Genomic DNA, 16,567 nt, shown 5'->3' on the forward strand with positions numbered 1-16,567 from the left:
TCATTGGAAACCAAAGCTGATACAGAAATGTAATTCTATTATTTATCATATTTGATATCATGTATTATAGATTGTAAAAATATTCATAAATGACCATTTGCTTTGATTTGTTGACTTCAGGGTCCTCCTGGGACAGCAGGACTCCCTGGAGAGCTTGGCCGTGTAGGGCCTGCTGTGAGTATCACAGTGCACTTTGATAGACCTTTGCTGATTTAATTGAAGATGTTACTTGGGAAAGCAAATTACCCTAACTGTACATTTCCACTTGCAAACCAAAACATGGCAGATGAATTTCGTTCCAGTTTATAATATTGATATGAACCAGGAATAATAATAATTTTTGCAGAGTGATTTTAACTTTTTCCTAAATTTTTCAGCTAAACTTTTCTTCCCAATTTCCAGATTGTCAAGTAAGAGAGTGTCGTCCTCATTTTACAGACTCTCAGCCAGGACTGGAGTCTAGTGGCTTTTGTATTAGGCTCTCTGCACGAAATAAAAGTGAATAGCCTAAAATTATTACCATGTATATTTATGTTAGGATCATTAAATTATAATTCAGCCAACAAAATTTAACTTTTAACATTAAAGAGCTGGACTTCATAAAAACATCCCATATAAAATGCTTCATATTGATATTAAGTAAACATTTCAAAAACGTTGACATAGTGATGTTATGTGAAGGTGGGTAATTGTAAACTCACTGTGGGAAGGAGCCATGTATCATATACCTTGTTTGTTCCTCTACATGTGCTTACTGTTTGCAAATTTATTTAGTGAACAAATGAATGAATATGAAATGATTATAAAGTTAAAATAATTGTGAGGTGCTTCCAACTCTTTATGGCAGAACATCAAGAAGGAAAATGTGCCAAGAGTAAACATTGGATGTTAAGAGTAATTGGAACCCATTTTCATCTGAACGGTTTACTTTGATGTAGCTTTCTTTGATTTTCTGACCCATTGCAAGAGGTGCAGTGACAGACCAAGTGATAGATTGTGGGTGAACAGCACTTGCAAGAGTCAGGCAGGCACTGCAGAGATTAACCTTCCATTTCACAGCTTCGGACTGAGTGCAAGCCTTCTTTTGCACTGGTTAGCAGGATGGCACTAGCGGTATAGGTTGCTCTGGGTCCCCTGTAAATCAACTAGAAAAATAAGTAGTGTTTCCAATTTGTTTTCAGAGTAGATAAAATGTTTGTCCTATAGAGAAGAATTGGCTTTGCTTTTTCCCCTAGCTTCTCTCTGACTTGTTTTATTACCTCGGTGAGACTGGGATGCCTTTATTACTCTCATTTTGTAGAACTAATTGGATTACGGGCCACCCATCGATTTTGGTGGCAGGTCTATGCATGGCTGAGCTCGGTGGGGGTTTCCAGTAATACCATTCTTATGCCTCACTGGTTTTATGTACTGTGTTTTGACACATGTATAACCACTCTGTCACAATTTTCAAATAACTTAGGGTGACCCTGGGAGAAGAGGACCACCTGGCCCCCCTGGCCCCCCAGGACCCAGTGTAAGTTATTTGCAGCTTGAATTTATCTTTGTGTCTGAGGGTTAGGGTTGAAAAAAATCTGAGAACCCAAAATGGAAGTTCCTATTAATTGAGTCATTGTCCCAAATTTCCAAAATGGCTATCAATTTTTTCATGCACCCAGGGCATGGTTCTTTTTAGGGCAAGAAGTAGAGGAATCACAATAATTTAAAAGGTGGTTTTTATAGGGCATATCTTACTCATTACTTTTGAAGTCTTTTGACAGTTGTTATGTCTCAAATGCTCAAAACTTAGATATATAAATAAAGCATTTTCAAATGAACTAGTTTTTACAAAGGTTTTCACAGTAAGAAAAATTTAAAGAATATGAGTTTAAATAGAAGATAATTTATATTTTTATTTGTAATTCAGAGTTCCCCACATTTTCTATTTTGCCTGTTATTTCATTTCCCTTCAATGTCTTCCAAAATAATCTACTGCAATTCATGGCTCTCCAAAGAGAACATGCCCATGAGTCAGGATTTTAGAATATTAGCATATTATCTGCTCCTATTTGTTTCTTCTATTTTATTAAACAAATATATTTTATATTCTTGCCTGATGAGTGTCCTGTTATTTGTATGTTTGAATTCATTATTTAATTGTATTCTGAACCTTAATATTTTATTTACTTTAGGGAACAATTGGCTTTCATGATGGCGATCCATTGGTAAGATGCTTTCCTTTGAACAAAATACAGTTTTAATTCAAAGACCATATAGTCTGCAGATGACTTTTCTTTAAAAGATTTCCCTGGAATATTTTATGTGTCTGTGTTTTCCTTTCACTCAGATGGCAGAGCAGTCTGTAACACTAGTGGACTAGTGGCTTGCATCTACTCAGACTAATAATTTTTCATTATAGATGTATCTTTGTTCTTCTATAATCTTTTTACTTTATGACTAAGACATGCTTTTCACTAGAGTGTCCAGGTTTTAAAGAGATAGAATTCAAATAACTTCCTCTAGGATTCGTTTTACTCATAGATTAACAGTCCTGTGATGGTGGTAACGTGCACTAAATGCAATGTTGGCCCATTTGATTGGAGACATGAACCTCAGGATGGGGCTAGTCCAGTGGAATGGAAGGGGAAATGAATCCTGTCATGATACAATAGGTTATCTGTAAACATATTTTCTTTAATAAATTAGATTTGAAATAAATATTGCAAAATATTAACTTTCATTAAATCTGGATGGTACATTCATGGGGGAGGGTATTATATTCTCTACACTTTTCTGTTAGCTAGAAATATTTCTGGCTTTAAATGTGAAATAATAATAATAAAAAGGAAAGGGGTATTTAGAATTATTCAATGAATATTATTGCAATGGAGTTGTGTAACTGGAATCCCTTAAAAAAAGACTTTGTCACAAAGTGGGAGTCCTAGTTTATGCACTCTGTCTGTCTTTCTCTTTGTTCCCTCTCTCCCTGGCAGTGTCCCAATGCCTGTCCACCAGGTCGCTCAGGATATCCAGGCCTACCAGGCATGAGGGTAAGAGAATAACTTCCAGTATTTTAAGAGTGTTATCCGCAGATAAAATGGAACCTTTACTTTAAGCATTAGCCTTCCTGGTGCAGAGACCCCACTTGGATGGATCAGGCAAGTAGTGCTTATTCAGTCCTAGCAATTCCAGCTGCCCTTGACATGTATTCCTACCAAGACATGGATGTTTAATCATAGGATGGCTTTCTAGTTCAGGGAAGAAATACCAATAAAATACATTGGATTGAGAGATTTTAGAACACCAAATTAAGATTCAGAAGTTTGCTTCCTGGCTGAGTGTAGTGGTTCATGCCTGTAATCTCAGAACTTTGGGTGGCCAAGGTGGGAGGATTGCTTAAACCCAGGAGTTTGAGACCAGCCTGGACAACAGAGGGAGACTCCTGTCTTTACAAAAAATAAAAAATTAGCTAGGCATGGTGGCATACACTTGTAGTCCTAGCTACTCGGGAGGCTGAGGTGGGAGGATTACTTGAGCTCGAGAAGTCAAGTTTGCAATGAGCTATGATTGTGCCACTGCAGTCCAGCCTGGGTGGTGGAGCGAGGCTTTGTCTGGAAAAAAAAAAAAAAATAAAGTGCTTCTTATTAAGGGAGATAGTGAGTGGTGGGGGCAGTTGGAGGTGGTTGTGTACATAATGTATTTGAAAACTTTTAGTTAAAAAAATTTTGAAGAACTGTGCAAAATAGTCAGGAAAAGAGACTTCCCCAAAGTATTTTTCTCTGTCTGCCACCATAATTACTTGAAAATTTTCCATACAAACAAAAAATAAATACTAAATTCTGGGGATAAATAGCTTTCTTTCTCTCTAGTCTCTGAGTCTAAAGTGATTTTGAGACATTCCAGACCAGTGGAGCTCTGCTGTGATCTGAAAGGCACTGATTTTCCATTAGGGTTTTTCTAAGGGTAGTTTTGGTGGGTTCCCTCAACTGCAGAAGATTCAGCCTGGACTGGCGTCCTACTTTTCAAAAAGATTTCTTTGAGCGGTGAACGTTCCAACAGTTTTCATTTTGGAACGCTTGTCTCACAGTTTTGTCTCCTGTTACAAAGCACACACATGCTTAGGACAGGTGGCCTGACAAGAAAAGATAGGGATCTTCTTTTCATGCAATGCGGCTTTTACCCACTGCCCTTTATTGCTTTCCCTTTGCACTTAAAAATTGTACACAGTAGGCGGGGCGTGGTGGCTCACGCCTGTAATCCCAGCACTTTGGGAGGCCAAGGCGGGCAGATTACCTGTGGTTGGGAGTTCAAGACCAGCCTGACCAACATGGAGAGACCCTGTCTCTAGTAAAAATACAAAATTAGCTGGGTATAGTGGCACACGCCTGTAATTCCAGCTACTCGGGAGGCTGAGACAAGAGAATTGCCTGAACCCAGGAGGTGGAGGTTGCGGTGTGCAGAGTTCGTGCCATTGCACTCCAGCCTGAGCAACAAGAGTGAAGCTCCGTCTCCAAAAAAAAAAAAAAAGAAGAAAGAAAACCAACCAAACAACAACAACAAAAAATGTACAGAGAAAGAGGCAGAAAGTTGTGCATCCGAGAAAGTCCCCTTACACCAGCCCTTCCTCCACCACCAGGAAGGAGGTGGGAATGGAGGAGGCCAAAGGGTTTTCAGAGCAGACTTCAGAGGGCAGGGGATAGCCAGCTGAGCTTGGTCAAGGCTGTCACTTCTGAAAGGTTAAGTTACCAGAACTAGAGAAGACTTAATGCTCCTAACCCGTGTGAGGAAGTTGGAGAAATAGGGAATAGGGATCTAGGAAATAGCAGGCAAGTATCAATGAATTACATTGCTGAACTAGGTAATGAAGTGTGTTATTCTAGAGCAGTGTTTTTCTATTAAGTAAAGCTGATATTAATTATATATGGCAGTCAAGGTGCTGTTAAGGTCATTTAAGGCACTAATTTTCTTTGTGACATAACCCATTTCTTAGTAATACATTGGCACTGATTTAGGGAAGCAGGATCACTTTATGAGCCTTCTGATCACTTTCTGTACCAAACTCAGGACAATTATTTATTTTGCATTTGTTAGGGTCATAAAGGGGCTAAAGGAGAAATTGGTGAACCAGGAAGACAAGGACACAAGGTAAGGAAAATGGGTATTTAGTGGATAAATTGTGATTAGGAGTTATTGGTCACTTTCTTTATAAGAAATTAGGAATTATAGGAAATAATGAACCATGATATTTTACTCTTCTTTTTCAAATAATAATTGATAAATTCTAAGCAGATGCATCAATATTTGACTAAATATCATATTCTAAAGTTGTTCATTTACAAAAAAACACTTACAAATAAGGCACCAGACATTTTCATTTTTTTCTGTCACTACCTTTTCTTTTCTTTTCAAATCAATCACACTCAGCTTTTTTCCTTGAAGCTATGATAGTCCAACATTATTCAGATAGTTGTTCCACTTCACCAGACAAAATTTTATGACATTTGTAAAATTTTATGACAAGTGTTGCTGAGACTAGCAAACAGAGAAGTTGGTAATTGGCTTACAGCTTCTCATCTCAAGTTCTGAAACAACTTATCTATTTATTTCTGACCTCATTTCAATATAACCTAGATTCTGAGTAAGCTGGAGGTTAGTAATAACTTATGTTATTATCTGGATAGAAATAGAATCCACAGCACAATTTGCATCGCAGCTGGCATGGCCTGCAGAAAAACCAAGGCTGGGATTTAAAGCAAGGTAACCTATTTGCCCTTTTTTCATCCACTAGTGTAAGTCATCTTTAAGTACCTAAGAATTTGACTTCCTGCATAGTAGGTTTTGTCTTGGTAAATTTGATAATATTTTACAAAGTCAAGTTGTTCTTATTAACGCAGGTCCTCTTGACTTTGTTGACTATGTCCTTCTACCCCTTTATTGGGTAGTGACAGAAGATTAGTCTTTTCTTTGGAAGTCAAAAACTCGAGAGACAATTTGTCAGTCTTCAGGCATGAATACCCTTGAACTTCTTAGCTAAAAATCAGTCTGTTAAATAGCCTCAAATAATCAGGATAAATAGACCAATTTTCTGCACCCTATTACAGTTTGGACATTTATTTTAAAAGTCTTTTATTACATAGGCTGTGACAATTAAGGCATTTTATTTATCTGAAATATAACAACTGGATTCCTAACATCAAATTGGAGAAAATAGGAAAAAAACCCGAGTGCTTTGGAAATTTCTCTGTATGATCATTCTTCCATTGAATCTCAAAAATTGTCATTAAAAGTTTTGACAAATATAAAGTACCTGCTATGTGCTAGGGTTATTCTGAGCACTGGGGGCACAGAAGCCAAAAAAAAAAAAAAAAGTCCGAGCACAGGGGACTAAATTAAATATGTCATAGCCATATAATAATAGAGTATTAGTTAACTACAAAAAACAAGTGTGTACGAATATTAAATTACATCAAAAGATATTCATGAGGTATTCCATGCAGTAAGGCAGATGTAGTAGACTTCTGTTGTTTTTGATGTTTGTATCCCTTTCTTCTTCTTTTCATGATGCTTTCCTTTGGGGAATTTTCACTCCCCCATACCACAGGATTTGGAGATGGAGCTGTTAATCCAGACACCTCTCCACTTTTCCCATGAAACTAGTCTTTTTAATATTTAAACAAGCTAATTATCCAGATTCTCAAATTTGGTTTGATGTTCAGTGGAAAACTTACACTTTTTTTTGGCATGTCAAGTATTTGGCGAAAATTTACTTTGAAAGTTGTTGAAAATTTCTTTAATTTATTTTGCATTTTAGTGTCACTTAAAAGTGTAAGTGATATCTTTGAAAATCAGTAGGATGGCCATAGCTCATTGCAGAATGAACCTTGAAAGGTGAGCAGATAGACTGAACTGAAACTGAAAACAGAATAGTAAGAGCTTGGAGGCCTGAAGTTTGGATTCAAATTCACAAATTTGCCTTGAATTTTACCCTACAAATTAGTTAATGAAGATCTTTAAAACTGTGTATGAATATAGGAATGAATAGTAAAATTTCAATAATTAAAATGTCGTGGTATTTGTAACATCATACAGCAGGTCAATACTCATGCAAAAATCATAGTGGAATGATAATAAATTGCTACTCCTAAATTTGTCATTTAACTTCATAATTATGGATTAGTTGTGTGGTTTTCACCTGTAGGTGAAACAATTCAAGTATATTACTCCAAAGTTTATGGAGAATCTATGGAAAATACCCTGTACCTTGTTATGGAAAAATTGCAGTGGACATATCAGCACTACTGTTTTGTATCTAGTTTTATATTTTCATAGGGAAATAGAAGCAGCATTTAATTAGGCACACATGATGATTATCCATGCCAAGAACTAGCTGATTCTCTGGCTTTCCCATTGGGACTGCCTCTTCTCACTGTCAGTCATAGATTCTAGTGAAATATAATCTGAATATAATTATGAGGCTAAAACCAATATGTATGACTCTCATAATTTGTTTAAAAAATCAAGATAAATGATTCAATATTGTCAATGTTTTAACTCTTGCCATATTAATGTATTAATTTAATGCAGTCCTAGTACAAAGCAAGTAGACTCTGTAAAGATCTGCCCAATGATTCTTAAGTTTATTTGGAAGAGTAAACATTTAGGAAATCTAAAAAATAAGAGTCACTATAAATGAAAAATAAAGATAAGGGAATTCTCTTTACCTGAGATTAAAATATATTATAGAATTTTAGTAATCAACATGTTGTGGCATTGGCGACATCATATAGTAGATCAGTAGCGCAGACTCAAAGTCTAGAGCCAGTAACAATTTAGTGTATGTAAGGATGAATTTTGAAACCTGTATGGAGAGAAGCTATTATTGGAAGAGTGGCCAGTTACTAAGAAAAAAGAAAGAAGATTTCTATGTTTTGTTTTACATCAAAACAAATTACTGATAATTAAAGATTTCTATGTAAGAAGAAATAGAGCAAAAATATAAATAAATGTATATTTTTAGAGTGGAAAAGGCTTTTCTATGAGTGACATCAAAGGTATAACCCATGAAAGAAGTGGCTGATTTACATTAAAATATTGTATATGGTGCAAAAATTATAATAAGAAAAGCTAAAATAAAAATCACAATGAAAAAATATTGTAGCTTATGAAAGTTTTCATAGTATAATTACATTTTTCTAATAATACATCCCCCTCATTTGACACACACTTGGAACATAAATGAGTAACTTTACTCTCTCTCTTTCTCTTTATTTTTCTTGATATCTTTGTCTCTCTTCCTCCTTCCCCCACTTTAGAAAAACTTTGAAAGAATAACATCTAAATGTTACTGGTATTTATAGTTAAATGGTGGTATTTGGGTGACTTTTTATATGTATACTTCTCTGTATTTTCTGAATGTTCTACAATTAATTTGGACTACCCATACAAATAATTTAAGAAAGTAGAATAATTCGGGAGTCACCAAGTGAACTTAAAACATAATGAGTTAGACCAAGCCTATTTCTATGTTCATTTGCTAGAATAACATTTGGTGTGCTTTTCTTTTCTTTTTTCTTTTTTTTTAGGGTGAAGAAGGTGACCAGGGAGAACTGGGAGAAGTTGGAGCTCAAGGACCTCCAGTAAAGTATTTTTTAAAAAATATTTAACTAGGATATGTAAATATTCTTTTTTTCCATGACTGTTGGAATATTTTCTATTTAGCAGTTGGATGAATAGCATTACATGAACTTGGTGTCCTCTATTTTCCACCACGCCAGCATTGGGGGATAACTACTTTTTCACAATAGGAGAGGGTCTTCATTATATATTCTAGCACTTTTTTAACAGAAAAATTCTACCTATAATTACATACATTCATTTACCAGATTTCAGGTCCAGGCAATTGAAAAGCAAATACTAAGCACAAAAGGATTATACATATCTTTTATGTTCTGTCGTATTATCACATGATATAATGAGAAAATTTTGTGTATTCTAAATATGCAGTAGGTATATCATTTATTGGATTAATGTAGCTTATTCCAGTATGTAATCACCATAATGAATTAAAACATTCTTAATTGCTCATGTTATGTCTTTTAATAAAAAATTGTCCCCTTGTGCTTTAGCAGATTTCTGCAATAATATTCACAGTAAGGTGATTTGGGGCATCATCAAACTTCAATTTCAAATGTTGTTAAATCAGAATTTGCCTTACTTTTGTATTACATTAAAATGGAGTTTTTACACTTTTTTTCTTGTTAAAATGAGTAATGACAATTTTGGAAATAATAATTGAAGAATGTTAATTAAACATTGCAGCTAGCCGGGTTATAGACTATATAGAAGATGAGCTCAGGTACTATTCTTACAAACTGATGAATTGAAGACAAACACAGGAATACCCTTCACCTGCTCCACTCTTCTCCACAGAACTGGCTGTTTAAAAAGGGTTCAGGGAGCTGCGCAGATTAATGTTTAAGGGAATTTAAAGTGTAAGGGAAATTAAGCTGAAGGAAGTAAGTCAGAGGATCTGGAAGAAATGGTCTCTGCTTTTAAGCCACATGAGAACTTTCAGGGAATCTGTGGTGTCCAGGGTGTTTGTTTCAGAAGTTTACCCTCCCCTGAGTGTTTGCCGTATAAGACACTAGGAGCTGGACTCTTTCGCAGGTGGGAGATAGGGATACATGGTGTAAGAGACATATGCTTTTTTTTTTTTTTGGATCTGATGAAAATTTGGTAGGGATTTAAAGTTTTTTTTTTTAAATTTTATAAAAGCCATTCCCAAAGATTCTCAAAACAGGATTTTGCAAACAACATTCTAAAACAGTGTTTTCAGGGATTAAGGATCTATGTTGGGTACTGTGCGGCTCAAGTGGTCCACTGGGAGATACCTGTTAGTGCTTGATTACCTTCTGCTATTTGGGAATAGGTATGCCAAATTTAAAAAGCGTGTACTTTTTAAATGTACATGCACAAATATAAAGTAATGAACAACTTTAAAAAATATGCTTCTTGGAATATTTAGAAAAAGCTCTGTTCTTCAAAGTAGACACCTCAAGAGAAAATATGCGGTATTCTCATGTCATTGCTATTGACCCAAATATTTCTTTTTGTAGAAATAACTTTAGAGTCAGTAAATGAGCTATACAAGAAATAGCAGCTTTCATGTGATAGGGTCACATCTCACTAAGTAAATAATATCCTATCATTTAGGATATTCTAAATGGATATCCTAAACTGGATCATCCTGTGTATTTGAATTGGAGGTCATTCCTGACTGATCTACATAGAATTTGTGACTGGTCTGAATGAAGAGTTGGTCATGGACTTGATCCATTTTCTCTAAGCGAGAAGAAGAGGGAAATGCTGGCCTAGAGCTCCTTTATCTTAAGCCAATGGGGACAGTTAGCAGGTTGTCCAGAAGCAGCTACCCCCACTTTCCTAATGGAGCATCCACCCTCCTCTGCTTCCAAGGGTATTCCCAGGCTCACTCCTTCCAGGATCCATTTCTGGATCCTTCCTAGTATGGGGCCAGAGAGTCCAGAATGGTAACATTTCAGTATTGAAAGAGATCCTAGAAATCACACCCAGCCCCTCGTTTTTAGGATTATCCACTCTTATGACTAAGATGGGTTCCTATTGCCCCAAGTTGGAATTCAGAATGCCTTTCGTCATAAGAATAGTATAATGAATAGTGACTACAAGGGGTTGATGGAGGCTCCAGCTCCTTTCTAGGTTATAGGCTTTCATGGGCTAGCCTGGGAACCTACTGCTTTTGATGGTGTCCATTGGTGGGAAAAAAATTATTTCAAGGTTTAAAATCAGGTTACATGTAACCAGGTTACATGCCATGAAGGAAGTGGGAATGATAGTGTAAGTTCTACATACGAGTTAAAAGGTAAGTCAAACATATTATCACAATTTCTCTTATGCTGGTATTTACTTTTTTGTCATAAGTGATTGTGTCAACTCCAGTTTTGTGTAAGACTTCATAATTTTATAAAAAGGTTTACCATCAGAAGAATTCTCCTTGGACTTTCTAAACTAGAAATGTTTGTCTATATATATATAGTCACTATTTCTTAGTATTACGTTTGGTTATGATAATATCCATTGTCTAGATCAGATTGTGATGAGATTTTAAAACATCTTCGCTTCAACTAAAATAATTCACTTCTGTTTTTTACATTTCCAGGGAGCCCAGGGTTTGAGAGGCATCACCGGCATAGTTGGGGACAAAGGGGAAAAAGTAAGATGGTGATGACAATAATATAATATCAAAATGTGTTAAATATTTAAAATTTTGGCTATTTAAACATAACTTTTTATCTTCAACAACTTTTTTTTTTTTTTTTTTTTGAGATGGAGTTTCACTCTTGTTGTCCAGGCTGGAGTGCAATGGCGCGATCTTGGCTCACTGCAACCTCCACCTCCCGGGTTCAAGCAATTCTCCTGTCTCAGCCTCAAGAGTAGAGCAGCTGGGATTACAGGCACTTGCCACCACGCCCGGCTAATTTTTGTATTTTTTAGTAGAGACGGGGTTTCACCATGTTGGCCAGGCTGGTTCTGAACTCCTGACCTCAGATAATCCACCTGGCTCGGCCTCCCAAAGTGCTGGGATTACGCGTGTGAGCCACCGTGCCCGGCCTGACAACATGACATTTTATGATGCTTTGTAGATGTGTGATTAGGTTTTCACAATTCTGTTGTAAGCACAGATAATAGGAATGAGCAGTATGCATGATATTTGCCATGTATTAATTTATTTTAAATTATATTGAGTAAATCAGAGTAAACAAGGTTGTTACATTTTAACTCATTGTCATGATCAGCGGTTAGCATTGATAACACTGGCACAGTGCCTGGAGTGCTTCTGGTCAGGCAAGGCAAAGACAGGGAGGATGGAAAAAGAGAGGTAAGCCAAGGCAGGACACCCCCAAAGACACTGGAGCCTCCAGTGACCCACCTGCAAGCTGATCCATGAGCCCAGCCCTTAGCATGGGTTATACACTTATGGCTGGAGGACACTAGCCTGCACTTAACCCAGTCTCAGAAACCAGATTCTCCCAGCACTTCCATACCAAGGCACTCCACAAGGTGCTGGGGAGATTCCAAGGGGAATAAGATCTTTATCAAGTCAGTTATTTATTGGGCAAGACAAATAAGTAGACAGTTAACTACAATGCAAGCAAAAGAGACATGAATCTGAGGGCCAGTGGTATGATGGAGTGCAGTGGAAGCAGGGCTAATCTTGATAGGGAAACTGAGAGGGCCCATGAAGGAGGTGGCATTAGAAGGATGTGGAGCCTGGAAGGATGAGGTGTTGCCGTTGGTGGAGGATGAAGGACACGCTATGCTTAGCTGAGTGATTATCATCACAGCATCATCATGATGCGTTCAGAAATGTTTTCCTTGGCGTGTATGTAGGGGTGTGTTTAGCCTCTCTATCAGATTTTAAGAAAATGGTTACCACTTGTTGGATGTTAGGAAAGTTAATTTATAGGCTTCAGAAAATACAAAAGGCATCTTTGCCCACCGTCACTTCTGACACTGATCTCATTCTCTTTATAACTTCTATGGCTAATTGGTGTCAGTTCCCCCAGCAGCACAGAGCCTTTTATTAACAGTTAATTAACAATACATTGTACATTGTACATGCTCAATAAATGAAATTAAATTTTTCTTTTTAAAAAAGAGATGCACAGCTTAGTGAATGAAGGAGGAGGCTTATTTATCTTTTTTTTGTCAATTTAATGTGTTTTTTTTCCAGGCTCTTTGTCACTTCTAGGTATTTTCATTCTGCCTGCTTTCTTTTTCCATCTTTTCGATCAACATTTCTTTTCTGAAAACTTTGTAAAACATATTAGATGCATTCATATTTCTATATTTATGTTACCTTAAGTAACATCCAGTGTGTATCTTTTCTTTTATTAGATAATAGATCTCATTTATTTTCAAGCTGCTGATACCTTCAATTTTTCTGGATTTAAATCATCTCCTAGAATATGTGACCCCTCACTTTGAAACCAATTACTGTTCTTGATATGGTCTTCATTTGAGATATTTTTCTATTTGGTATTTTTCAAAACTTCTCATTTCCTCTGAGTTCAGTCAAATTGCTTTAAAAAAGAAAGAAAAAAAAGCTCTTCTTGTGAACTCAGACCCATGGAGTGGTTACCTAGTAACAGCAGTTTGGGTCTAAGCTCATGCTGAACAGCAATAAGAGAAAGAGAGAGTGCATCAAAGCCATTCCTATAATGCAAAGGCTGGGTTCTGCTCTTGTAATGCAAGGTGAATGATAAATTCAAGGTCTTTTTCAGGTCTTCAAAATCTCTTCTTCTCTGGTGAATGTAGAATGCTTTTTGCTCTGTCCTACTTTTTAGGGATCAAAGAATTTCAGGGCTCTCTGGTACCTCTGCTTCAGTTGAGTTCTTTCTTTGATTCTACCTATGTCTGAACTTTCTATCATGGACTTTCTAATTTTTAATTCTTACTACACATGCTGTCCACCTGGTTTTCTTGATTTGACACTTGATTCAAATTTGACACTTGATTTCTTGGCCTGACATCTATCCAGTACTCCTGATTGTTTTTCATTTACTTTATCATCTTCGCATCTCAACCTGGTTCATTAGAAGGCTGCCTCATTATGCCTTTTTATTCACTTAGTAGATAAGAAAAATAAAGAGAGGGGTTCTATTTTGTCAGATGGCATATGTAGAGAGCACTAAAAACACTTTTTAAGATCTTAATATCACATTTTGATTCTCATGATGAAAATAAAGAGGTGATAGTGTACAATATGTTAGCCACATCGGAGATTATTTCAAGATAATTAGATTTATAAAGCTCTGAGTCATTCTTATGTCATCACTTGGTAGAGTGGATCTGTTCTTGAGAAAATAGGTTGGTTACTTTATATAAATTGAACCTAATATCTGTCCAGGATGGAAGAGGGTATGCTCAGGTCCTTCCAGTAATTCATTCTTCTGAATCATGTGGTCGGACTTCTTAGTCCAGATCTTGGTGGGAGATCCAGAGTCCCAGAAATCCCTCTTACAGTTGTGGCAGCAACAGAGTATAGCAGCTGTTCTTAGAGTGGCTCCATGGCCTTCATCGTTAATAAATTCTTTGTGTGTGTTTTTGAGACAGGGTCTCACTCTGTCGCCCAGGCTGGAGTGCAGTGGTGCTCTCTCCACTCAATGCAATCTCCTCCTCTCGGGTCCAGGTGATTCTCTTGCCTTAGCCTCCTGAGTAGCTGGGATTACAGGCATGTGCCAACAGACCCGGCTAATTTTTATATTTTTGTAGAGACTGAGTTTTGCCATGTTGGCCAGGCTGTCTGGAACTCCTGGTCTCATGTGATCCCCCCACCTGGTGGTTAATGAATTTCTGTAGAAATGTTAAGATCCCTGGAGAGTGGCTACCAAACTTCTTCTAATAGATTTTCCAATCTATTAATAAGCACCTGTGTTTTTAGCTCATGTCAGCAACTGAGGATGGGTGCAGTGTTAACTTAAAACATATAGAGTGGGCTGGGTGCAGTGGCTCACGCCTGTAATCTCAGCACTTTGGGAGGCCAAGGCGGGCGGATCATGAGGTCAAGAGATCGAGACCATCCTGGCCAACATGGTGAAATCCCATCTCTACTAAAAATACAAAAATTAGCTGAGCATGATGGCGTGCACCTGTAGTCCTAGCTACTCAGGAGGCTGAAGCAGGAGAACTGCTTGAACCCAGGAGGCGGAGGTTGCAGTGAGCCAAGTTGGCGCCACTGCACTCCAGCCTGGGCAACAAAAGCGAAACTCTGTCTAAAAAAAAAAAAAAATACAGAGTGGCATCAAAGATTGTGTTTAAGTACAATTGGTATGCTGAGTAGATGTAAACAAGTTTACCTGAGGTGCCTGAGTAATTACTCCTCAGGGATCACTGTATGTATTACAGGCGCAAAACCTCCTTTTCATCTGGCTACTAAATTTCTTTAGAAAGATGGATGCTTCCTTTAACATACATGACTGATCTCAGTTTTATTCCATTGTCTTGTTTTTTTGCAGGGTGCTCGGGGCTTAGATGGAGAACCTGGGCCTCAGGGTCTTCCTGGTGCACCTGTAAGTGATTTTCCTTCCACAAAACCCAATGATAGATTTTTTTTTTTTTTTGCTATGTATGCATGTGTGTGCAGTATTCTTTACATGTGAATAATTAAAGTGGAAAAATGGACAATTTTTATATATATGTTTAAATTTAAATTTAATTAAGACAGGTATCTTTCTCGAGTACATAGAAATGTTCTTCTGACTTGATATTATTTTTTTCTTCACAGATTAAGCCAAATTATTAAGTATTTATGTTTGCATGTTTTCCTTTTCTTTGGTTATCAGGATGCCTTGAGTCTCAGTAACTATCTCGTTTCTAGTTTCTTGCCCATTTGATATTTTTCGTTTTCTATGGTTTCTGACTTCATTACTCCAACATTTTGATTGCCATATGTCCATGTGTCATTATTTTAGGTTTCCTCAAGCCTGTTTTTGGGAGGGAAACAGACAAAAAAGCCATCCATTGATAACTGAATATGCCACATAAAAAGTAGAAAAGATGTAAGAAAGATAGAATTTCCAACTGTCAAAGTCCTGTGTTCCAATGGGAAAGACAGAAAGTAAATCAATGATAAACTATACAAGATCAAATGCTAGAGCACAGGATAGATGTAATCCATGTAAGAGGACCTGAGAGGGAGGTTGGTTTGAAAGCCTATGGGCAGGAAAGACAGCAAAGTACAGGGGTGGCACTGTTGGTGGTGATGGGGTATGTGTGCTGTCATAGGGGCTGTCACTGCCTGGAGTGGAAAGTTTGGTTGAAAAGATGAGATTGGAAGGATAAGGTAGATATACATCATGGAGAATGTTTAATGCCAACCTGAGTCATTTGAACAGATCCGGTAGCAATAGGGAGCCTTTTGAGGTTTTAGAGTTAAGCAACTCAACAAAAGCTGTATTTTAGGAAGACAGCCTCTTACCTATTACCACCTGTAGCATATATCAACATTAGCTAGATCACTTCCACAGAAATCACTAATATTGACTGGGGGATTAAATAATATGAGGGAAAGATTGGCAACTAATCCAAGCCTCAAACGTCTATAACAGTCAATGAAGTTAGCCGATATGTACATGCAGTTACTGATGTCGAAATCCACTGCGTGGATCCATTATATGTTACACACAAGAACACAGAGGCATAGTGCATTTAAGGAGAAAACAAAAGACCATCAAGTCTCAGTTATCTCTATGGCAATATCCATTTTTAAGACAATGCCATTTTTATAAAAAGACTTCTTCATCTAGGCTTCCTTGATAGAGCAAAGCCATTGTGGTGGAAGACTAATAGTTGGGTGACATGGATGATACTTTCTAATTTTTAAAAGTTAATTAATAAGTAACTTTTGCTCATATTAACAAAATTTTATTCTCATACAGGGTGATCAAGGACAGCGAGGACCTCCAGGAGAAGCAGGTCCCAAAGGAGATAGAGTGAGTTTAAATTCAGTCACTCTTGCTTTTCAGTGTCATCTGCTGATTATGCTGATCTC

At 37.0% G+C, this 16,567-nt stretch overlaps 1 protein-coding gene across 8 annotated transcripts in view; it reads left to right on the top strand.

Moving 5' to 3' along the window:
* The window catches only part of COL9A1 (collagen type IX alpha 1 chain), a 197,949-nt gene that overhangs the window by 141,489 nt on the left and 39,893 nt on the right, over positions 1–16,567 (top strand). For all 8 annotated transcript variants that reach the window (XR_009212388.1, XM_058435315.1, XM_058435319.1 and 5 more), the window contains 9 exons: positions 121–174; positions 1,463–1,516; positions 2,172–2,204; positions 2,973–3,029; positions 5,071–5,124; positions 8,562–8,615; positions 11,174–11,227; positions 15,033–15,086; positions 16,455–16,508. Coding sequence is in view for 7 of the 8 variants with exons in the window: in XM_058435315.1 (XP_058291298.1) it covers positions 121–174; positions 1,463–1,516; positions 2,172–2,204; positions 2,973–3,029; positions 5,071–5,124; positions 8,562–8,615; positions 11,174–11,227; positions 15,033–15,086; positions 16,455–16,508 (468 nt within the window). In the remaining variant the exon portion in view is untranslated. The remainder of the gene's footprint in view (positions 1–120; positions 175–1,462; positions 1,517–2,171; positions 2,205–2,972; positions 3,030–5,070; positions 5,125–8,561; positions 8,616–11,173; positions 11,228–15,032; positions 15,087–16,454; positions 16,509–16,567) is intronic.

Source organism: Hylobates moloch, unplaced genomic scaffold (genome assembly GCF_009828535.3).
Source record: "Hylobates moloch isolate HMO894 unplaced genomic scaffold, HMol_V3 SCAFFOLD_2, whole genome shotgun sequence".
Classification (NCBI taxonomy): Eukaryota; Metazoa; Chordata; class Mammalia; order Primates; family Hylobatidae; genus Hylobates; species Hylobates moloch.